The 19007-nt window shown below is 56.0% G+C and overlaps 2 protein-coding genes across 19 annotated transcripts in view; one reads left to right on the top strand and one right to left on the bottom strand.

The window, feature by feature from the left end:
• The first annotated feature begins 179 nt into the window (after window positions 1-179).
• GOLGA2 (golgin A2) lies at window positions 180-16515 on the top strand. 13 transcript variants are annotated; one of them, XM_065879719.1, is made up of 27 exons: window positions 180-314; window positions 1610-1732; window positions 2682-2762; window positions 5641-5757; window positions 6031-6074; window positions 6176-6239; window positions 6983-7042; window positions 7241-7321; window positions 8131-8169; window positions 8444-8506; window positions 8593-8686; window positions 8790-8896; window positions 9886-9944; window positions 10246-10387; window positions 11141-11227; window positions 11334-11441; window positions 11635-11722; window positions 12226-12563; window positions 12860-12973; window positions 13710-13934; window positions 14016-14091; window positions 14304-14392; window positions 14649-14867; window positions 14957-15059; window positions 15155-15261; window positions 15335-15485; window positions 15581-16515. In XM_065879719.1, exons 1-27 carry the CDS (start codon window positions 231-233, stop codon window positions 15796-15798), a joined length of 3081 nt encoding a protein of 1026 aa, XP_065735791.1. In that variant the 5' UTR covers window positions 180-230; the 3' UTR covers window positions 15799-16515. The 13 variants fall into 13 exon arrangements, with proteins under 13 accessions (XP_065735791.1, XP_065735792.1, XP_065735793.1 ...); XM_065879720.1 differs by having other exon boundaries at window positions 11635-11720; window positions 12242-12563; window positions 15581-15798; XM_065879721.1 differs by lacking the exon at window positions 2682-2762 and having other exon boundaries at window positions 231-314; window positions 15581-15798.
• Window positions 16516-17732: 1217 nt separating this feature from the next.
• Window positions 17733-19007, bottom strand: part of DNM1 (dynamin 1) — a 44134-nt gene continuing 42859 nt past the window's right edge. For 2 of the 6 annotated variants that reach the window (XM_065879734.1, XM_065879736.1), the window contains exon 22: window positions 17733-17793. In XM_065879734.1, the coding sequence (XP_065735806.1) occupies window positions 17733-17793 (61 nt within the window). Of the gene's footprint in view, window positions 17794-18385; window positions 18459-19007 lie in introns of those variants that run through there. The other 4 variants (XM_065879733.1, XM_065879738.1, XM_065879735.1 and 1 more) reach the window with 3 other exon arrangements.

Here is a 19007-nt window from a genome sequence, read left to right as displayed (position 1 = left end):
CTGCGCACACAGTCTTTATCAGGCCTTCCCCCGTCCCTCCTGGTAAACTGTGGTTTAGCCACGCCTCTTTCCCTTTCAACTTTCTCATCGACTAATAGGATTAGGGATTTGAGGCTATGCTCAAAGCACTGCAGCCTAGTAACGCCCTGGTCCCTCCTCTTTTGGCTTCGTCTCACAGCGGCGCTGTGGCTGCCGGAAGCAGTTCCGCAGTGCTTGCCGGGATCGTGCTGATGTGGCCCCCCCGCCTTCCCCCGCCCCGTCCCGGGATGTCGGAAGAAACCCGACAGAGCAAATTGGCTGCGGCCAAGAAAAAGGTAAAACGTGCGGAGTCGCGGCTCCCTGACCCAGCCCGAGACCCCTCCGACGGCCGGGCCATGGCCAGAGTCTGTGCTGCCTTCGAGGCGCACGGGGCGAGCCTCTCGGCGCCCCTTGGCGTCCCCCTCCAAAAGTATTCTCAGCCAGTCCCGCCCCCCGGCAGCCCAGCCCCCGCCCTCGCTCGTCACCCCGGGGTGACTTTGGGCCGGTGTCCCCGGGGGCTTCCCGCACCAGGCTCGGCCCTCGCCTCCTGCCGCCCAGAACCGGACCTCCTGGGTTCCCTGGGTTTCCTAGGCTCCCGGTCTCAAGGACCTCGGTCCTGGCCTTGCGTTCCCCTCCCCCACCGCTGAACGGCGACTCGGGCATCGGTAGGGAGGAGTGGAAAGTAGTCACGTCATAATCCCCCTCTGAACTGTCATTACCGCCACGAGCCCGGTGTTTGATCTTACTACCCAGTCCCCCTGTGTTTTCACATTCTTTCCGGATTCTCTGGTCGCAGCACAAATTTCTAGCTTGAAGGGGACTTGGGACTATGGGACCTAGGTCCCACCTGGGTTTCAGGCTCCCTCACTCTAGACTGTACCCCATCCTTTGGTGTCGATAGCGTAAAAAGCCAGTGATCTCGAAACATTGACAATATCTCTGGGTGGCAGTGGGGAGAATGTGCTTTGTTTAGTTTGGTTTTTTCCCAGGTTTCTATCCAGAGAGACTTTCACAGTTTTAATCTGAATCTTCTACCTTACATTCTAATTCGCTATGATTCTGAGACCAGAGTGCCCGTCATTCAGTGCTCCTTTGAAGTGAGATCTGCTTATCCTCTGTGGAACAGATCGCGTGAAACTGAACTTCACAGCTGGGACTCTTTCCCAAATCATCATCTCAACATGGGTTGCCCTGAGTGCCACAGGATAAACATGGGACTGGAGCATCAGTTTTGCTTGATTCTCTTGAGAGAGAAAAAGCCTTTTATATTAATGTGCTTAGGGATGACGTTTGCATAGATTTGTAAGATTATAATAGACTTCTCTCTGAAGTGGTGTTTGGGTTGTCCTCTTTCTGTTACGTTCCCAGATTCACTAGGGGTGTGTGCCTTCACTGCCTTCTGCCATTAGGATACACTGATGTAAAAGTTTGAGAAGCAGTGGTGTGCAGCTCTAAAAGAGGTGTAAGAAAGGACCCTGATGTCTGATTAAATGTTTACTTTTCCACCTCTGCTTCCTGTAAACTGTAAAGTAGGATGTGAATATAGGGGGCTTATAGGTCTCATGAGCCTCACTGCTTTTCCTTTTTGCAGTTAAGGGAGTATCAGCAGAAGAACAGCCCTGGTGTTCCTGCAGGAGCTAAGAAAAAAAGAAAGATCAAGAATGGCAGTAGCCCGGAGAAAACCACTTCTGGTGGTTGTCCCTCACCTGAGGATGTGAGTCTTGCCACCTTCCGGGGATGGGGTGCTCAAGGGACAGCAGGAGAGGGTAGTGGTTAAGATTGTGGAAGAAATGTCAGATATTGGCTAAGAAGTTTGGGTTTGAATTCTACCTCTCCCTCTGTTGGGGATGTGGTTTTGGGCAAATTGTTTAAGCTCGTTGGGTCTCTGGTTCCACATTGGTAAAACTGGGGTAATACTGTCTTACACTTACGAAGTTTAAATGAGATTGTTGTTGTTTTTATAGCAATCCCCTAATACAGGGCCTGGTGCAGAGTAAACATTCAGTAAAGAGTAGTTGCTATTTGACTTACTGCTCTGGTGATCTTCCTCAGCCCTGTCCTCAGTGGGAAGCCAGGCAGTGAGAACAGCCTCTTGTCCTCAGGCTCTCCATTTAGAGGCACCAACAGAGCCCCAGGGTGTGGTGAGGAGAGTCCCTAGTCCCTTGGATTAGGAGATCATCTGAGTTTCAAGGCCATCTTTGCCACCAGCTTGCTGGGTGACTTCAAGAAGATCACTTCTTCCCCTGGGCCTCAGTTTCCTCATCTGTAAGATGACACTGTTGGATCAGATCCTTGTCTTTCAGACTTATTTTTTAGCTGTAGCCCGCTTTGTTCAAGCGGACCCTTGTTCTGAAGTCTGGTTTTTAAAAGTCTGGGCCTGAGGGTCTAAGAAGCTATTAAGAGCTGCACTGTTCGCCTAAGGAGCTATGTGACTGCATTGTTCCGGGGACTTTTCCGTCTGTTTACCTTGATTTCTGCCTCTGGCAAGGCAGCAAGTGGCTGTTTGGATAATGGCACAGGCTGTGGTATTGATCCCTTTCTGTCTTCTCCAGCATTCCATTGCCCTGAACCCATCTCTTCTTCCTTCCCTGACTCTCTTGCCTCTCTAAGCCACTTTTCTCTTTCTCTCCCTGCCCTTGTTTTTCCCTTTTCGCCTCCTATAGATTCAGGACATTCTGAAGGTGCTGGTGTCCGACCTTAACCGCTCCAATGGGGTAGCGATCCCCCCATTGGACAAGTGGAAGGTGAGGCAGTGCCGAGACCCCCTCTCTGGCTTGCTCCCTCCCAGCTCTGCATGCCCTGAGGCTTCTCTGGTTTGGGGGATACTTGGCCTCTGGCTTATTTTATGTTGCTGTCATTAACCCTGGGCCTGTTCATGTCTGCTTTTTCACCTGCTTGGTTGATTGGGTTCCCCCCCCAACCCCCCCCCATCTTTTATCGTCTTGGAGAAGGTGAGATGCTCCTTGGAGGTTAAAGGTAACTTAGGAATAGCTTCCAGAGCAGGTGTGTGGGATTTGGGCTCTTTGAGCCGCCAGTTTGAATGTCCGTGGTGCTATCAAACTAGGAGAGGTTAAATAAAACCAAACCTTCAAGTCTTGGCCCCTGGGCATCTGACCCCAAAAGACCAATAGACCACAAAGTAGTTTGTGATTTTTTTTTTTGAGTTGATCAGTTCATTTTGGTTTGGCAGTAGGGAATGTAGGGTTAAGAGAAAAGGAGTTTGCATTATAGTCACAAGGATTGAGGTTATTTTTTTCAGTGGAGCTATCTGTAAGGGATGTGAGGTTAACCAAACACATGAGTGGTCAGGACATTCTGCCCCTATTCTCTTTTAAAAATTAACTGGACATTTAACCATATTCAGTGGGCCCTTGAGAGCAGAGGCATGTTGCTAGGGGCTATAGAAAACAGATGAAAGAAACATTTGGAATATGGCAACATTCCAAATGCTCGACAAGGCAGAGAGGTTGGTTCTAAATGGACTCGAGGCTGGAGGGGGTGGCATTTGAGGCCGCTTTGAAGATTAGAGGTGGGTAGCAGTCATCCACATTGAGAGTAGGGGAAATGGGAGTCCCAGGCAGAGGGTGTAATACAGGTAACAGCCAGGATTATGAGCTCGCAGAGTACTTTCCAGAAAGGCGGGGAGCCTGGGGTGCCCCTGGACTAGGAGATGACCTCCTCCGGACATGATGTTGTCACTTCCTCCTTAATTAACTTCCTCAGGGGACATCTGCCAGGCTAGAGGAGTAGGGCTGGAAGGGGGCCAGGTCCTGCTGGAGATGGGCACGGGGAGAGGGGCTGGGACAGGGAACTGTTGGCTGGGGTTAGAGCGTCTTTCAATCATCAGGACTGCTCACGCCCAGTCGGTCGGGTCTGTCCAGGTGCTGTGACTCACCTTGTTGGCTCAGAGGAGATGCTGGGTGGCACGGGGAGGGGAGCGCAGGCCTACAGGAGTCCCGAAGCTGTGCATCTGTACTCTTGTTCTAAGGCCCTGGGCCCGCATCCTTCTGCTGTCCTAGAAATGAAGACCCAGATCCCCATATTCCCTTCTTGTCGTTTTAAAATCCTCTCTATATCAATAATTGTTTCTCACTTAAGTTTTCTGCTCTAGTAGTGCAGGCCTGTGATTGCAGTATCCTGGGCAGAGCTGATGACATTTCCAGAACTGAGGACTAGTGGATAGAAAAAAAAGGTTTTTTTTTTTTTAATGGAATGGGACATTGGAGGGGAGTGGACAATGTTTTTTAAAATTCCATACTTAGCTGTATGACTCAAAATTATGAAATAACTTGGTTGCTCACAAAATTGTCATATTAAGTATATTTAAGTCCTCAGAAAAAGACTTTTCCCCTTCTGAGCTTTCTTGTTTCTAATGCTAGGGATCCGTGGGCACCCAAGAGGCCAGGAGGGACCCAGGGCTCGCCAGGGCCCGTGGCTAAGAGTGTGCTCCCCTCCCCCAAAGTCTCATGCCTAGCCAGCTGCTGAACCCCTGCTCTTACCTACGAGATTCAGTAGTCCAGGTTGACAAGGCAACACCAGGTTCTGGCGTCAAAGGTCACAGCGTGGACAGTCACCAAGCAAACAGCTTGATTCATCTTCAGCTCCCCAGGCTCTGTGCTGCTTGCTCTAAGGAGGGCAGTAGATTTGGGTTTTCAGAGGCCAGGGCTGAGGCTCCAGAGAGCAGGCAGCCCTTTCCCCCAAGAGAGGTGCAGCCTTTTCCTTCCAGACTCAGCTTCGTTGGCCAGGCCTTGGCTCCCTGGTGCTCTTCCCTCGTCAGGCTCTGGCTTATCAGCCCTCTTCCCCATCTCACCTATTGAACATTAGATCCCTCGAGCCAGAGGCTTGGACTAAGTGTCAGGCCTGAGCCTGGAGAGAGGCCGAGTGGGGCTCTGGTCAAGCAAGTGGATCCATTTGGGCCAAGAGAGAACTTCTCCATGGCTCCTGGCCCTCAATCCCACGTTTGTTCTCCAGGATGACAGGAGTCAAAGGGTAGACGTCTTATCTCTGGTTTCTCAGCTGTTTCTTGGTTGGGTAGGTGTTTTGGAGCCAGGAGGTTGGGATGGGTAGTGGCCATGGTTTTCTTTTTACCTGTAAGAGCAGGGAGAGCCTTCTCGTTGGGCAGCTTCTTTCCCAGAAAAGGCCTGGGTCATGGAGACACTCCAGTAGTTTTAGGAAGGAAGGAAGGAAGGAAGGGAGAACAAGAAAAAAGAGGCAGATCGCTCTGCTCCTTCATCACTGCCACCCTCTGCCCAGCGTGGGGCCCCGGGAGAGGGGCCCTCTGGGCACAGACTAGCTTTCTGGAAGAGCAGGGCCTTGCTTCTCCCTGACCTGGCACACCTTCCTTCCACCTGCTGTAGCTGCCGTAGGTCAGCCAGGGAGCTGAGCTCCAGGGAGAAGAAGGCCCTTGTGTTCTCGAAGGAGGCTGTGCAGTCCCGGAAGGCTGCAGACTGGCCCGAGGTCTGGGCGAGCCGTAGCCACCTCCCAGAGTGGCTCCCAGCATGTGTGACTGTCACTCTGACTGCAGCAACACCTGTCCTACCCGCTCTGCACCCCTCCATTCATGGCAGTGAGGCGACTTTTGCCCTGCATGGCCCTCTAACCCCCTGCTCTGTTCTGTGACAGGCGCCCAAAGACCGCGCCGCTCCTGTTACACCGTCTGCTGATGACACCGTGTCACCTGGCGGTGTCCCTTCCCCCTGTGCTAGTCCCCCCCGTGTCACTAGCATGGCATCAACTCAGGTTTGTGCCTCTTCCCCCTTGGCCTGCTGCCCCACTCTGTGCTCACCCCCTCCTCCTTCCTGGAGGACCGGACCTACCATGGAGCCCTTTCCCTTCCTTCAGGTAGCTTGGCTCCTAGAGCGAGGCGCCCTTCCTGAGGACTGGGGTGGGGGAGGCCAAGAGCAGGTTCTCCTTGAGGTGCGGGCGGACGGAAAGCGGTTGGAATGAGCTTGGCGCCGTGGGTGGTTCTTACTGGAAACTGAATGACTGATTCATACGTTTCTTTCCAAACAGAACCGTGATGCTGACAATGATCCTAGTCCCGTTGACGAAAGCACGTGAGTGTCTCCCACGGGGCCAGCAATCCCTAGGCCACTGCCCGTGACCCCCTCTTTCCCATCGAGCCTCCTGCACCCCTGACTGCTGTGTTCATCCTCAGATCTTTCTCATCCACTGAGAGCCTGCGACAGCTATCTCAGCAGCTCAACGGTCTTGTGTCCGAGGTACCACCCCCAAAATTGGAGCCCGGAGTGGGCTAGAGAGGGAAGGAAAATATGATGGAAAGAAACCGAGACAGAGGTTCCCAAGAGGAAGGGAAGGTCCTGGGACCAGGCAGCTTGGCTGGATAGTGTTTAGCTAGTCATTACTTCTCTGAGTCTCCTCTTTTTTTTTTTTATAAATTTATTTATTTATTTGTTTGTTTGTGGCTGCATTGGGTCTTTGTTGCTGCCCACAGGCTTTCTCTAGTTGTGGCGAGCGGGGGCCACTCTTCGTTGTGGTGCGCGGGCTTCTCATCGCGCTGTCTTCTTGTTGCAGAGCACGGGCACTAGGCGTGCGGGCTCCAGAGTGCAGGCTCAGTAGTTGTGGCACACGGGCTTAGCTGCTCCGCGGCATGTGGGATCCTCCCAGACCAGGGCTCGAACCCGTGTCCCCTGCATTAGCAGGTGGATTCTTAACCACTGTGCCACCAGGGAAGCCCTGAGTCTCCTCTTTGACGCTGTCCAAATGAAGGGGTTGGACCATGAGATTGGTTACATCATTTTATCCTGCAGATGAGAGCTGCTTGGGAGGGGGGGGACAAGGGGGAATTAAGAATGAGGAGAAATTGGCACAGGAAGGGGTTAAGGGGGGGGTGGCAAGTTAGGCAGAAAAAGAAATGTTGCCAGTTGATGGGGAAGATGTTGGAGGGCTTAGGCCTTGAGGGGGATAGATCACGTTTCCATGTGAACCCTTTCATCTCTCCTAGTCCCCATCTTACATCAACGGGGAGGGTCTAGCATCCTGTACTGACATAAAGAATCTGGAGGTAAGGGGGCCTGCACCGTGGCCCAGTGACCCTGCAGGCCAGCCCCCACCTGCCCCCACCTCCCTCCTCCCACAGTGGGGGCTGGGTGCCCCACTACCAGCTGACACAACCCAGACACCCCCCAACCCTAGTGATCGCTCTCTCTGCCTCCCCCACCCCTCCTCCAAGTCCTCCTCTTCCTCTCTGCATGCGCCTCAGAGCCGGTACCAAGAACTGTCAGTAGCCATGGACTCCAGCAATCTAACAAACAAACAACTCAGTAGCAAGATAGAGCAATTGGTAAGAGTCCAGCGTTGTCCCCGGATTCCACGCTGCCACTCTGGGGCCCCAGTCTCACCTTGGGGCTCTGAAGAAAGGGGCTGGGGACCCCGGCGCCAAGGGAGAATGGGGTGCCGGGGGGCCTAGGTCTCAGCTGGAGGGACCCCGGAGCACGGCACGCAGCATGGCTCTCTCTGTGGCTGCCTTCTTTGCCTACTCTGTTCTCCAGAGACCCCCGCTTGAGTCCTCCCCACGCTTGCCCTGGGGCTGTTGCCTGTAGCGGGAGCACTAGCTTGACCAGTGTGTCCCAGCCCTGACTCAGCCCCTGATTTGTTCCGACTTGGACCTTGGACAAGTCAGCTGTCCTCTCTGGGCTTTAGTTTCCTGAGGAGGTAGGATTAGAGGGTGTCCAAGGTCCCTTTAAGCTCAAAAAATCAGAGATTTAAAGGTCATTTTCGTTCCCATATCTTTGCTCTTAAGAACAGAACCTGGCCTGCAGTGTGTGCTCAGGAAACATTCCTCGAGTGAATGAATGCCCCCTTCCAGATTGTGAGCTTACAGAGGGTGGTCTGACCTTCTCAGACTCCATTTCTAGAGGTTTATGTCATTGTCCCTTCAAGGGAATCAGATCCAGACTCTCACTACTGTAGCCGTGAGCAAAACTTCCCAAGACCCAAAGTCTCTTAGCTTGAGAAGCGTTCATCCATTTATGTCCCCATGAACTCTCCCTTTTTAACTCATTCCTGGCCCCTGCCCATCCCTCCTCCTTGGTCTGAGGATCGTGAGAAAGGGGGACAATCTCAGTCACCTTCCTATGACTCTCCCCACAGAAACAAGAGAAACAGGAAACTTTGGATCGACTGGAAAAAGTAATGCGATTTCTTTGTCTGCTTCTCCCGTGGCTGATGGGTTTGGGGGAGGATTCAGATGTAGAGGCCCATTCTCCTCTTGCCTGCTGGCAGCCTGGAGAAAGAGGGGGCCTACCCCCTGCCCCTCCCCGCCCATCCCCTACTCCCGGGGTGGCCAATTATCTGTTCTCATCTGTGGGCCTGTCCTGGGCCAGTGATGACATTCTGGGGGCTATATCCTTCGCTGTTTCACCTCTGCCTACCAGTAAGAGCTGTTTCTTCTCTTTTCCTGCAGGAGAAGAAGGAATTTGAGAAGAAACTCGTGAAGGAACAAGGGGCTCTGAGAGAACAGCTGCAGGTGAGTGGGCTGAACCAGGGTCCCTCACGGCCCCCAGGAAACATCGCTTTTCTGCTTTTAGCACTTGTTTGCCCTTTCTCCCAAAGGTCCACATCCAGACCATAGGGATTCTGGTGTCTGAGAAGACGGAATTACAGACAGCTCTGGCTCACACCCAACAGGCAGCCAGGCAGAAAGCAGGTGGGAATCTAGGCACCCTTTGACCCCTCGGCCCGAGGGGTGCACTGGCTGGCCTTCAGCGGGATTCCTTCTTTGGGCTTCCCTTCTCATGCTGTCATTTCAGAAGAGTTGGAGGACCTTGCTAATTGCCTTCGGTCATCCAGGCAGCGTGTGGGAGAGCTGGAACGGACGCTGTCTGCCGTCTCCACGCAGCAGAAGCAGGCCGATAGGGTGAGCCCAGCAGTCTGCCCATCCGCCAGAGGTGGTACGTGGGTGGGGTGAGCCTAGAGGTCCCTTCGGCAGCACGGAGTGACTTGCTGCCCAGAAGGCAGCACTGGCCCTGTGTTGCTGCTTTAAAGTTGTGTGATTGTGAGAAGCAACCTGGAGTGAGTTGGTTGCTATGGCGAGTTGTTGGGGGAGGAGGGAGTGCTGTCTAGAGCGAGCGCTGGATGCAGAGCCCAGAGCCAGAGCGCCAGCTTTGCCCTTTACTGGCTGCGGGCTCTGGCCCAAGTGCTAGGTGTTCGGGCTGTGAAGGTTCAGAACAGTATTTTTATCCGTTACCGCGCTAAGAGAGAGAGAAGTACGTGTGTGAAATATGTATAAGACAGGTCGGAAAGGATTCATAAAAGCCCAGGGGAGAGGAGCAGGATGGCTGAGAGATGTGGCACTTTGGTACCTTCTGAGTTAGGGGTTGTGTGAGTGTATCATCCGTTCAAAAAATGAACAAGAGATTACAATACAATTTAATCCCCCATCATATCTGTGCTCCCACCCCGGGGAGAGAACATGGTTCAAGAGTCCCAGCTCTAAGTGATGTTAGGCGAGCCACTTAACCTCTAACGCTCCCTGTCGTTCACCCGTAAATGGAGATAGTAATAGTAACCGCCTCCCAGGGTGATTGTGAGTTTGAAATGGGAATGTTGGCTGAGAGAGTGTTCAGGAAAGGTGCAGACGTGGGGCTGATAACAGGGAGAATGATGGCAGTGTTACCTGCTGTCCCTGGGCCTGTGAGCCCGCCGTGAGTTAGAGCTCTCCACCTGCCTTTTCCACCCTTCCCGAGTTCTTATTAAAACCAAATGAGAACGTGAGCTTGGAAGTGCTTTGAAAAAATATAAAGCCTGACACCAGGTGAGGACGTGTTGCTGGGAGTCGTCCTGTTGCTGCTGTTAGTCTGCATCTTCCACCTCCCTTCTCCTGACCTCGCCTCTCTGTGTTTGCAGTACAACAAAGAATTAACCAAAGAGCGAGATGCCCTCAGGCTGGACTTATACAAGAACAAGTAGGATAGGGATAGTGGGGGAGGGCTGGGAAGTGGGGAGGAGCCGAGGGAGCGGGTGAGGAGCTGGTACAGCTTCGCATGCGTGCAGAGCCAGGCTCTGCTGTCCCAGCTGTGCCACCGACTCCTGCTGTGGCCTCAGGCAACTCATGTCCTCTCTGTGGCCTGCCACTTGTGACTCTTGATCCTGGGGTCCCTTCCAAAGCGACTGTTCTGTGGTTCTGTGGCAAAGGTAGTGGGTTGGTCACCGGAGTGACCCTTTCTGTTCTTTACTCACGCCTCCCTCCACTACCGCCTGTCACAGCAAAAGCAACGAGGACCTGAAGCAGCAGACCTCGGAGCTGGAGGAGAAGCTGCGGGTCATGGCGAAAGAGAAGGCGGCCATGCAGCTGGGGATGGAGGAGCTGCAGAAGAAGGTGGAGATGTCCGAGCTGCTGCTGCGGCAGGTGGGCCTGGAGCCCCAGGGAGTGCGGGCCCCACCTGGCGGGACCCGGGCCTCTTAGGGTCACTGTGGGTGGCCTCCGGCCAGGAGCCAGAACATTTGGATCCTCGTTCTGGTCCTGCCATAGACTCCTCTAGAGATAGGAGAAAAACTGGGGCCTTGCCCAAACCTCTGGAATCAGAAGCTCAGGGATAGGCCTTTTTTAGTTTTATTTTTAAAGCATCCTGGTTGAAAACCATTGTTTTATGGATGACAGTTACAAGGCTAGCCCGAGAGTCCGCTCCCTTCCTCTCGGGGCCAAGCCTCCAGGTAGACAGGGCGCTCAGGTCTGAGAGAGCCTCCTCTTTAGTTTTCCTGCATGCACAGTGATTCTCTGCCTTCCTGCCCTCAGTAAGGGTACGGTTAAAGTATGCCGTGTTCATTTATTGGACTACTATGTAACCATTACAGAAATTAAGTATATCTTGTTTGCAGCAAAGTGAAATTAAGGTGCGGAACCATATATGATACTACCCCGTGACAGCACAGCTGCACTGTGTATTAATTAAACATGTTTGCGTGTGTATGGAGAAGGGTCGAGAAGGATACACTCTGGATTGGGGTGGTTGGGGAGCCATGAGTATTTAGTAAAAATAAAGCCTGTGGACCTGGTTCTAATAAACATGAGGACAACCCTGAGTTGTACGTTGACCTTTTGGGGGGCATTGCGTGGGGCAGCCTGGGCTTCCCAGATCCAACCTCATTTTTCACCATCCAGTTTTCTAGTCAACCTACCGCCGACAGCAGCCAGCAGTTACAGCAGGCCCTGAACGAGCAGGCACAGCTGGAGACCCACGTGGAGCGGGTGAGATTGTGCAGGGAGAGGGGTGCGGGAGGACGATGACCCCAGGTGACCGGGAGCAGGTGAGGCCCCAGGCAGCCCGTGGTAACTTCTGTGCCCACTCTCGCAGCTGAAGGATTCTCTGGAGCAGCTGCAGGCAGAGAGGGACCGGTATGTGGTGAATATGAGAGAAGAGAACGCCGTTTGGCAGCAGAAGACGCAGCAGCTGCTGGAGCAGGTGAGAGGGGACCTTCTCCCCCCTCCTTAGACAGGCCACCTGGGCATCTGTGAAATAGGAATCACGACACTTGCTGTGTGCAGCCAGAGGTGGAAGTGTGTATCTAGAGGGTGGGGGTGGAGAGGGACGTGGTCGCCCGGCCTTGACCCCCTCCTGTGCTCTCCCCCCACCCCCCCACCCATGCTTTGGGCAGATGGGCAAGTTGAGGGAAGAAAAGGAGTGCAGCATGAGTCAGGTGCAGGAGCTGGAGACCAGTTTGGCCAAACTGAGGACCGAGATTGGTAAGCCAGGGCCAGGGGATCCGGGAGCAGGGTTGTGTCGGCGCTGGTGAGGGTGGCTGAGAATGGAGGTGAGTGGGTGGAAGGGCACCGTGGCCAAGGGAAAGAGGTCTGTCCCAGGAGTTGGCAAGTCTTGCAGTTTCCCTGCGCCTCAGGGTCCCCATCTGCAAAAAAGGGGTGAAGTGCCCACTGTGGTCTTGGGCATACAGATGGGAGGAACTCTGTCTGAACGTGTCTTGAAAGATTGAGCCAGGAAGCCAAGATTTGGGGCAAGGAGGCTGAATCAGGAGCTGTGGACCAAGAAGAGGGTGTTTTGGAGGGACTTCCCTGGCGGTCCAGTGGTTGAGGCTCTGTGCTTCTGCTGCATGGGGGCACGGGTTCGATCCCTGGTTGGGGAAATAAGATCCCTCATGTCGCACTGGTGCGGCCAAAGAAAAAACCAAAACAAAACCGGTTTTTGGAGACTGCAGAGGCGAGAGGCCCTGACGGTGTGCTCCCTTTCTCAGCTGTGCCTCCGCCTCAGGAGCCCCCAGCCGGGCCCTCGGAGGTAGAACAACGGCTGCAGGCGGAGGCCGAACAGCTACAGAAGGAACTGCAGAGCCTAGCACGGCAGCTGCAGGCTCAGGTGAAGGACAACGAAAGTCTGAGTCGCCTGAATCAGGAACAGGAGCAGCGGCTGCTGGAGCTGGAGCGGGCGGCCGAGTGCTGGGGGCAGCAGGCCGAGGAGCGCAGGCAGATTCTAGAGAGCATGCAGAGCGACCGCACCACCATCAGCCGCGCGCTCTTCCAGAACCGCGAGCTCAAGGAGCAGCTGGCTGAACTGCAGAATGGATTCGTCAGGCTGGTGCGCAGCCCTTCGCGGCCAGCCTGCCCTCCTCCCTGGCCAAGTCCTCTGGGGGCGGGGCGAGGCACTTAACCTGTCTGGGGCCTTGGTTTTCCCACCTGTAAAATGGGTGATATGGACCTTTTGTGAAATGGTGCCCACGAAGGCACGCTGTGAGTCGGAGAGCCCTGCTCGGAGGGTTATGGGGGGAAGGGGCAGACTTTCCTACCTGCCTCCACCCTTCCCTGAGCTGTGGGAGGCAGACACCAAGTTCTCCAGCTGCATTGGGTGGCCGCTGATTGCTTCTCTCTGTGCAGTCCAACGAGAACATGGAGATAACCAGTGCGCTGCATTCGGAGCAGCACATCAAGAAGGAGCTGGCCAAGGAGCTAGACCAGCTGCAGGGGAGGCTAGGAGAGCTGAAGGAGACGGTAAGCCCTGCCCCAGCGGGAGGGCCAGGAGATAGGCACCAGCCTCTGGGGAGCCAGGGACCTGGGGCCAGGACAGGTGACCCCAGAGTCCTTCAGAGCCTGTGACTGCTTTTTGTCCCCTGGCCTCTGATTTTCAGAGTTGAGTAGCCCTGGGCCATAGGTCATTGTCCCCGCTAGAGGCATCGAGCCCCTAATTAGAGGGGAAGAGAGGGTGTACGGTGGCCAGCTCCTTGGGTTCAGCCCTGGATTCAGCCCTCGCATCTCTAAGCCTCAGTTTCCTTATCTTAAAAGGTTAGCGGGATTTCCTTGGCGGTCCAGTGGTTGAGACTCCACTGCAGGTGGTGCGGGTTTGATCCCTGGTCGGGGAACTAAGATCCTGCATGGTGCTGTGGAGCTACCAAAAAAATAGAAAAGAAAAAAAAAAAAGGAGGTTATCATTTTCCTCCTAGAGGTGTTGGAGATTAGAGAATCATGCATGTAAAGCCTTAGGAGTTCAGTGTGCACCTCACAGATGTTGGCTGGAGCTCTGCTTCTCCACCCGTCTGCGGCCTCAAGTTAAGATAGAAAAAAGCTTGCTATGAGGGCTGGGTGAAGGCGGCATGGGGCTCTGGGCAGCCAGCAGAGCCTCGCGGTGCCTGCCTCAGGCAGAGGGGTCTGTGCCCAACCTCCCCAGTCTGTGGGCTCCGACTGCGGAAGCGAGCCACAGCCTGTCCTCACCCCCAGGGTCTTCCCGCAGGTGGAGGTGAAGAGCCAGGAGGCTCAGGATCTGCAGCAGCAGCGGGACCAGTACCTGAGCCACCTGCAGCGGTACGTGGCTGCCTATCAGCAGCTGGCCTCTGAGAAGGCGGGGCTGCAAAAGCAGGCGCTGCTGCAGACGCAGCTCGTGGACCAGCTGCAGCACGAGGAAGTCCAGGGCAAGGTGGCGGTCCAGATGGCCCACCAGGAATTACAGGAGACCCAGGTGAGGGCGTCGGAGCGCTGGGCCCCTGACGGGAAAGCCTGCAACCTGTGTCCCTCCTCACTTTCTTTCCTGGCCTCTTAGGAGCGCCTGGAAACAGCCAACCAGCAGAACCGGCAGCTACAAGCCCAGCTGAACCTCATGGCTGTGCCTGGGGAAGGTAAGTAGGACAGCCCGCAGGGAGAACCCCCAGCCTGAGGAGCAGGGGGACTTTTAGCAGCGTGGAATTGAGTTAGAAGAGACCTTTAGGACAGCGAATCCTCTTCCTGCAGCGAGTGAGGTGAGGGGCAGAGCTGGGCGGCACACTGCCTTCCCGGCCTGCTCGCCCTGCCTTTTCGGGTTGTCTGAGGCCCCTCCATGTGTCCCCAGCAGGAGGTGGACCGGACGGTGAGGAGAAGGATGAGGAGGCCCCCCGGCCGAAGCTGAGCGTGCCGGAGGAGCTCGACAGCCGAGAGCTGCTGGTGAGCTGACCTGCTCCTTGCCTGTCTTACTTCCTACCTCCCCCTGTGCTTCCTCTCAGACACTCTTTGTGGTTTCCCTCCCTCTGACTTCTCTGGACCCCCAAGCTCCCCTGGGAGTCATAGTCAGATGCCATGTCATCCTTGAACCACAGGCATGCCCACAAAGACCCCGAGAGGGGGAGCATCCCTCCACCCGCCACCCCTCGCTGGTCCTCAGTATCCCCCACAAAAGCATGCGCACACCTCTTGCCCGCAGGTGGCATTTTTTAACTCGGCCTTAGCCAGTGCTGAGGAAGAGCAGGCCCGGCTGCGCGGGCAGCTGAAGGAGGAAAAGCTGCGCTGCCAGCGCCTGGCTCACCTGGCAGCCCCGGCCCAGGACGGGGCGGAGAAGGAGGCCCCAGCCTCCGGGACCCGGGGGGACAGCGTGCCTGCGGAGACCCACCAGGCCCTCCAGGTGGCCATGGACAAGCTGCAGGTGAGTGGGTTGCCCCCAGTGGGGTCCAGGAAGGGTGGGGGCCTGCGGTCAGATCGCTGCCGAGCCCTGACCTGCTGTTGTGGCTTCAGGGCCGTTTCACAGCGCTCATGCAGGAGAAAGTGGATCTGAAGGAGCGGGTAGAGGAGCTGGAGCATCGCTGTATCCAGCTGTCCGGAGAGACAGACACTATTGGTGAGTGGAGAGGCGGGGGCCCGGGGCGGGGGGCCGAGGGCTGGATCGGGGCAGCCCCGCACCTGAGCCCTGTTCGCCCTCCCCGCTCCCCGCAGGAGAGTACATCGCCCTTTATCAGAGTCAGAGGGCGGTGCTGAAGGCGCGGCACCAGGAGAAGGAGGAGTACATCAGCCGCCTGGCTCAGGACAAGGAGGAAATGAAGGTAGCGGTCCTTGTGACTGTCTCTGTGGGCGGGGGTGGGGTGGGGTGCGGGTGCTGAGCGCCTGTCCCTCCAGGTGAAGCTGCTGGAGCTCCGGGAACTGGTATTACGCCTGGTGGGCGAGCGAAATGAATGGTATGGCAAGTTCTTGGCTGCCCAGAACCCTGCTGGTGAGCCCACTACAGCGCCCCCAGCCCCGCAGGAGCCTGGTGCTGCCGACGACGGTGGTGAGTAGCGCCCTCCGGGAGGACCGGCGGGCGGGCAGGGGAGAGCTGGCACACCACTCCGAGCTCTGCCTCTCTCTCTCTCTCTCTCTACAAAGGTCTCCGTGAGGTGAGCCTCAAGGACAACGTGGACCCCACCCAGGGGGAAGCCCTGCGGGGCCAGACGACCCCTGAGAACCGCACTGCGCACCAGATCATGCAGCTGCTGCGCGAGATCCAGAGCCCCCGGGAGTGCCCGGTCTTGGGTGGCAGCACCTGCATCCCCTTCTTCTACGAGACTGACGACAACGATGAAGTGAAGATCTTGGTGGTCTAACTGCCTGACACTAGCGGGCAAAGACCGGAGACCTGGGGCCGGGGCGCTCTGCCCCTGCCCGTACCTGCTGCCCCGTCCCTCCTTCCTGGCACCCCTTCATCCCTAAAAAACCCCCTGAAAAGGGGTATAGCCCCCTGTCTAATGGGGGGAGACAAATAGGTGCAGACCCCTTGCCATCTTGGCCAGGGCTGTGTGTTGATCTCTGGGCTATTAATAGTTCCAGAAAAACAAAGAGCCGGAGGCTCAGTCAAGGTAGTTTATTTAAGAGGCTGCCGTTCTTGGGGAGCAGGGGCTCCCTGCTGGTCTCCTCACCCCCACCAAGCAGTCCTCCATTCAGAGGCACTTTGGGGCACAAGTGCCCCCCCTCCCCCTTGCCCAGCCAGACAACTGGGCAGCACTCTCACAGGCCTTGGGAAGGTTGGGCAAACCGAGGCCAGGCAAGGACATAAGCTGGTGCCGGGGTGGGCCCCCTCCCCAGTGTTTATACTGTAACTGTGTAACATTTTGTATATTCTGGAGGTAGGGAAGCCCCCTGTATCACATTGGAGGTTGGCGCTGGTAAATGGGGAGGACCTTCTATTAAATATTTGGGGCTGGGGAAAATTATTTATTGATAGTGTAGGTCGGAGAGAGAAGGTGGAGGCGGGGACGGGTTTGTGCCCGGGTGATTCGACTCCTGTTTCACTTTTTATTTCAGAATAAATGAATTTAGCCATACTGCTTGTTCTTGCGTGTTCCTTTTTCTTCTGTCGCTGGGTCCTGTGCCGTGAGCACTGAACAGGGAGTGGGTCCTGCCAGCAGAGGGCAAGCTTCTGGTTGTGCTGGTCCCCAGTGTGTCTGAGCACATCCAACCGGGCTGTTAAGAGATCTTCCAAGGCCTGTCACCTGCATGCTGCCTGGTGAAGACTGGGGGTTCCCGGGGGACCGCCGTGGGGCTCTCGGGGCAGTCCTGCCTTAATGGCGGAGAGACTCAGAAGTCAGATCTAATCCCAGGGAGGGAAAGCAGGGTGCCACAGCACCCTGAGTGCTGACTTGTGGTCCAGGTGTTTTCCATTCCATCGCCCTGCCCCTCTGGTGGCCTGTTCTGCCTGTCCTTCCACAGTGCCTGCTTGGCCAGCACCTCACGGTCCTCCCTCCGGGCCCCCTAGTGGCCAGAGCAGGTTTCACAGGACGAGGATCAGACGACGCCAGGTGCTTTCCCAGTAGGCCTCGGAGAGGATGGGGCTTTTTTCTCCACATCTTATAGCACCCTAGCAATAGCTGGGCCCTTCCCCATCCCTCACCCCAATGTTTAAACCTTTACCTCTCCCTGAGCGCCACAGAGAACACAGGCCACAGAGGACACGCTGTTCCCCATCATCCAGAAATGGGTTTTATTCTCAGCCAAGAGACAGCAAGACCGGTAGTGGTCAGAGAACCACACAGCTGCCAGTACAGCACCCCCGTGTTCGAGGGGGGGGTAGGGACGGGAGGGCGGCAGAGGGGGGCTGGCTGTCCACAGGCTGGGTACGACGGGGGCTCATCGGAGGTGGCACGCTTTGGAGGGGGATGTCAGGGTGACAGCGTTCCCTTGTAGTTGGGCCACAAGACTCCTCAAGGACAGCATGGTGATTGATTCCCGACACTAGAGGTGAGGCTTGGCCATATATGTGTGTGTGTTTATATATATATATATATATATATATATATATATATATATATATATATATATATATATGAGTATTTATAGATATTTATAGAACTGGGCAGGAGCAAGACCACAGAGGGGCACAAGTTTCACCAACGTCACGCCTGGATGTGTCAGCTCACCACTACAACAGACTAAGTCACAGATGAAGGGGAAGCTCTGGGGCTGGGTAGCCACTGTCAAGTCACAGAACAGCCGTCCAGGCAGGCTTGGAAAGGGAGGTCTCCGAGGAATAGGAGGGATCTGGTTAGAGGTCGAAGGGGGGCCTGGGGCTCTCAGGTCGGGATGGACTTGCCTGACCCGATCGGCTGGCAGTTGGAGAGAAAGCAAAGAGAGAACGGGAGAGAGAAAAGGGGGAGAGAGCTGGTAAGGCAAGGGCAGCCTAGCCTGGCAGTCAGGGGAGAGGAGGGGAGGGGCAGAAGACCCAGGTGTGGGCAAGGGTTCTGGAATAGAGAAGAGAGACGAGAAAGGGAAGGTAGAAGGGCAGGAGATGGGCAGGGGCCAGAGCCTCACGGGGGTCTGGGGTAAAGGCTGGGGCAGCGCCCACCCCTCCACACACGCTAGTCTCTCACACACCACCAGGCAGTGCACCCACAGCTCCAGACACGTGCTCGGCCCCCTCTGGCTTCCCTCTTCTCTGGCCCCCTGTCTTTCAACCCACTGGCGCAGGGCCATCCCTAGCCTCAGGGAGTATGGGGCCGTGAGCCCCACGCGACAGCCACCAGGCCTGATGGAGAAACACACGAGAAAGAACACTGTTTGAACCAGGAGGGCAAAGCTAACAGAATGGCTGGAGGGAGTGCTAGAGGCCCCTCTGGGTGGGCAGAAAGCCCACGAGTCCTCTAAAGGGACCCTGGGGAGGCAGGGAGGGCAGGCGGCCGGATGCCAGTGGCCACAGGCTTATAAGTCTAAGAGGGGAGCCTCAGCTGGTCGGGGGGCCGCAGGTCGCGTAGGTGAGGCTGGGCCCTTCCTGCTGGGGAAAAGCAGAAGAGCAAGAGTCAGCGCAGGCGCGGAGTGGCAGGCAGGCTCGCTGGGCGAGTTTGGGGCCCAGCTGGGGCGGAACTCAGAGAAGCTGGCTTGCCCAGGTCCGCAGACACCGTCATCCCCTTAGCTGAAAAGTGGAGGTCACCCCTAGGAGCAACAGGCCCAGGTGGATGAGCCTGCGGGCCGGCTACGGTGCTCCACCTGGGGCTGAGGACTCTGCCTTCAGTCCTGCACCAGCAGGAGTGACAGTACCGCGGAGGCAGGGGAAGGGGCGGTGTGACCTGCCTAGCCTGTGAGCTGTGCTCTGGGCTGATGGTGTGGGGGACACTCAGGCTTTCCCAAATCATCAAATAACCAGAGCCTTCACCCCCAGCTGCTGCTCGCTTGCTGGCTCGATAAAGGAGGTGGGACTTTGACTTCCTCTGCCCTATCGTGGATTCGGTTTCCAGAGCTCCCAGGCTGGGAGCTGGCTGCCTTGCCCCCGCAGCAGGGCTCAGATCGGGGAATGAGTGTGGCACCCCAGGGTGAGACGCCAAGG

The sequence above is a fragment of the Phocoena phocoena genome, chromosome 6, assembly GCF_963924675.1.
Source record: "Phocoena phocoena chromosome 6, mPhoPho1.1, whole genome shotgun sequence".
Classification (NCBI taxonomy): domain Eukaryota; kingdom Metazoa; phylum Chordata; class Mammalia; order Artiodactyla; family Phocoenidae; genus Phocoena; species Phocoena phocoena.
Note: the sequence above shows the minus strand (reverse complement) of the source record. Positions and strands in the feature narration are given on the sequence as shown.

Bases quoted from the DNA above. Each gene is read 5' to 3' on its own strand.
- GOLGA2 (XM_065879719.1), top strand. From the start codon at position 231: ATGTGGCCCCCCCGCCTTCCCCCGCCCCGTCCCGGGATGTCGGAAGAA. The intron at 6,240-6,982 runs GTACCACCCCCA...CATCTCTCCTAG, and splicing joins TCAACGGTCTTGTGTCCGAG to TCCCCATCTTACATCAACGG. The intron at 12,974-13,709 runs GTAAGCCCTGCC...GTCTTCCCGCAG, and splicing joins TAGGAGAGCTGAAGGAGACG to GTGGAGGTGAAGAGCCAGGA.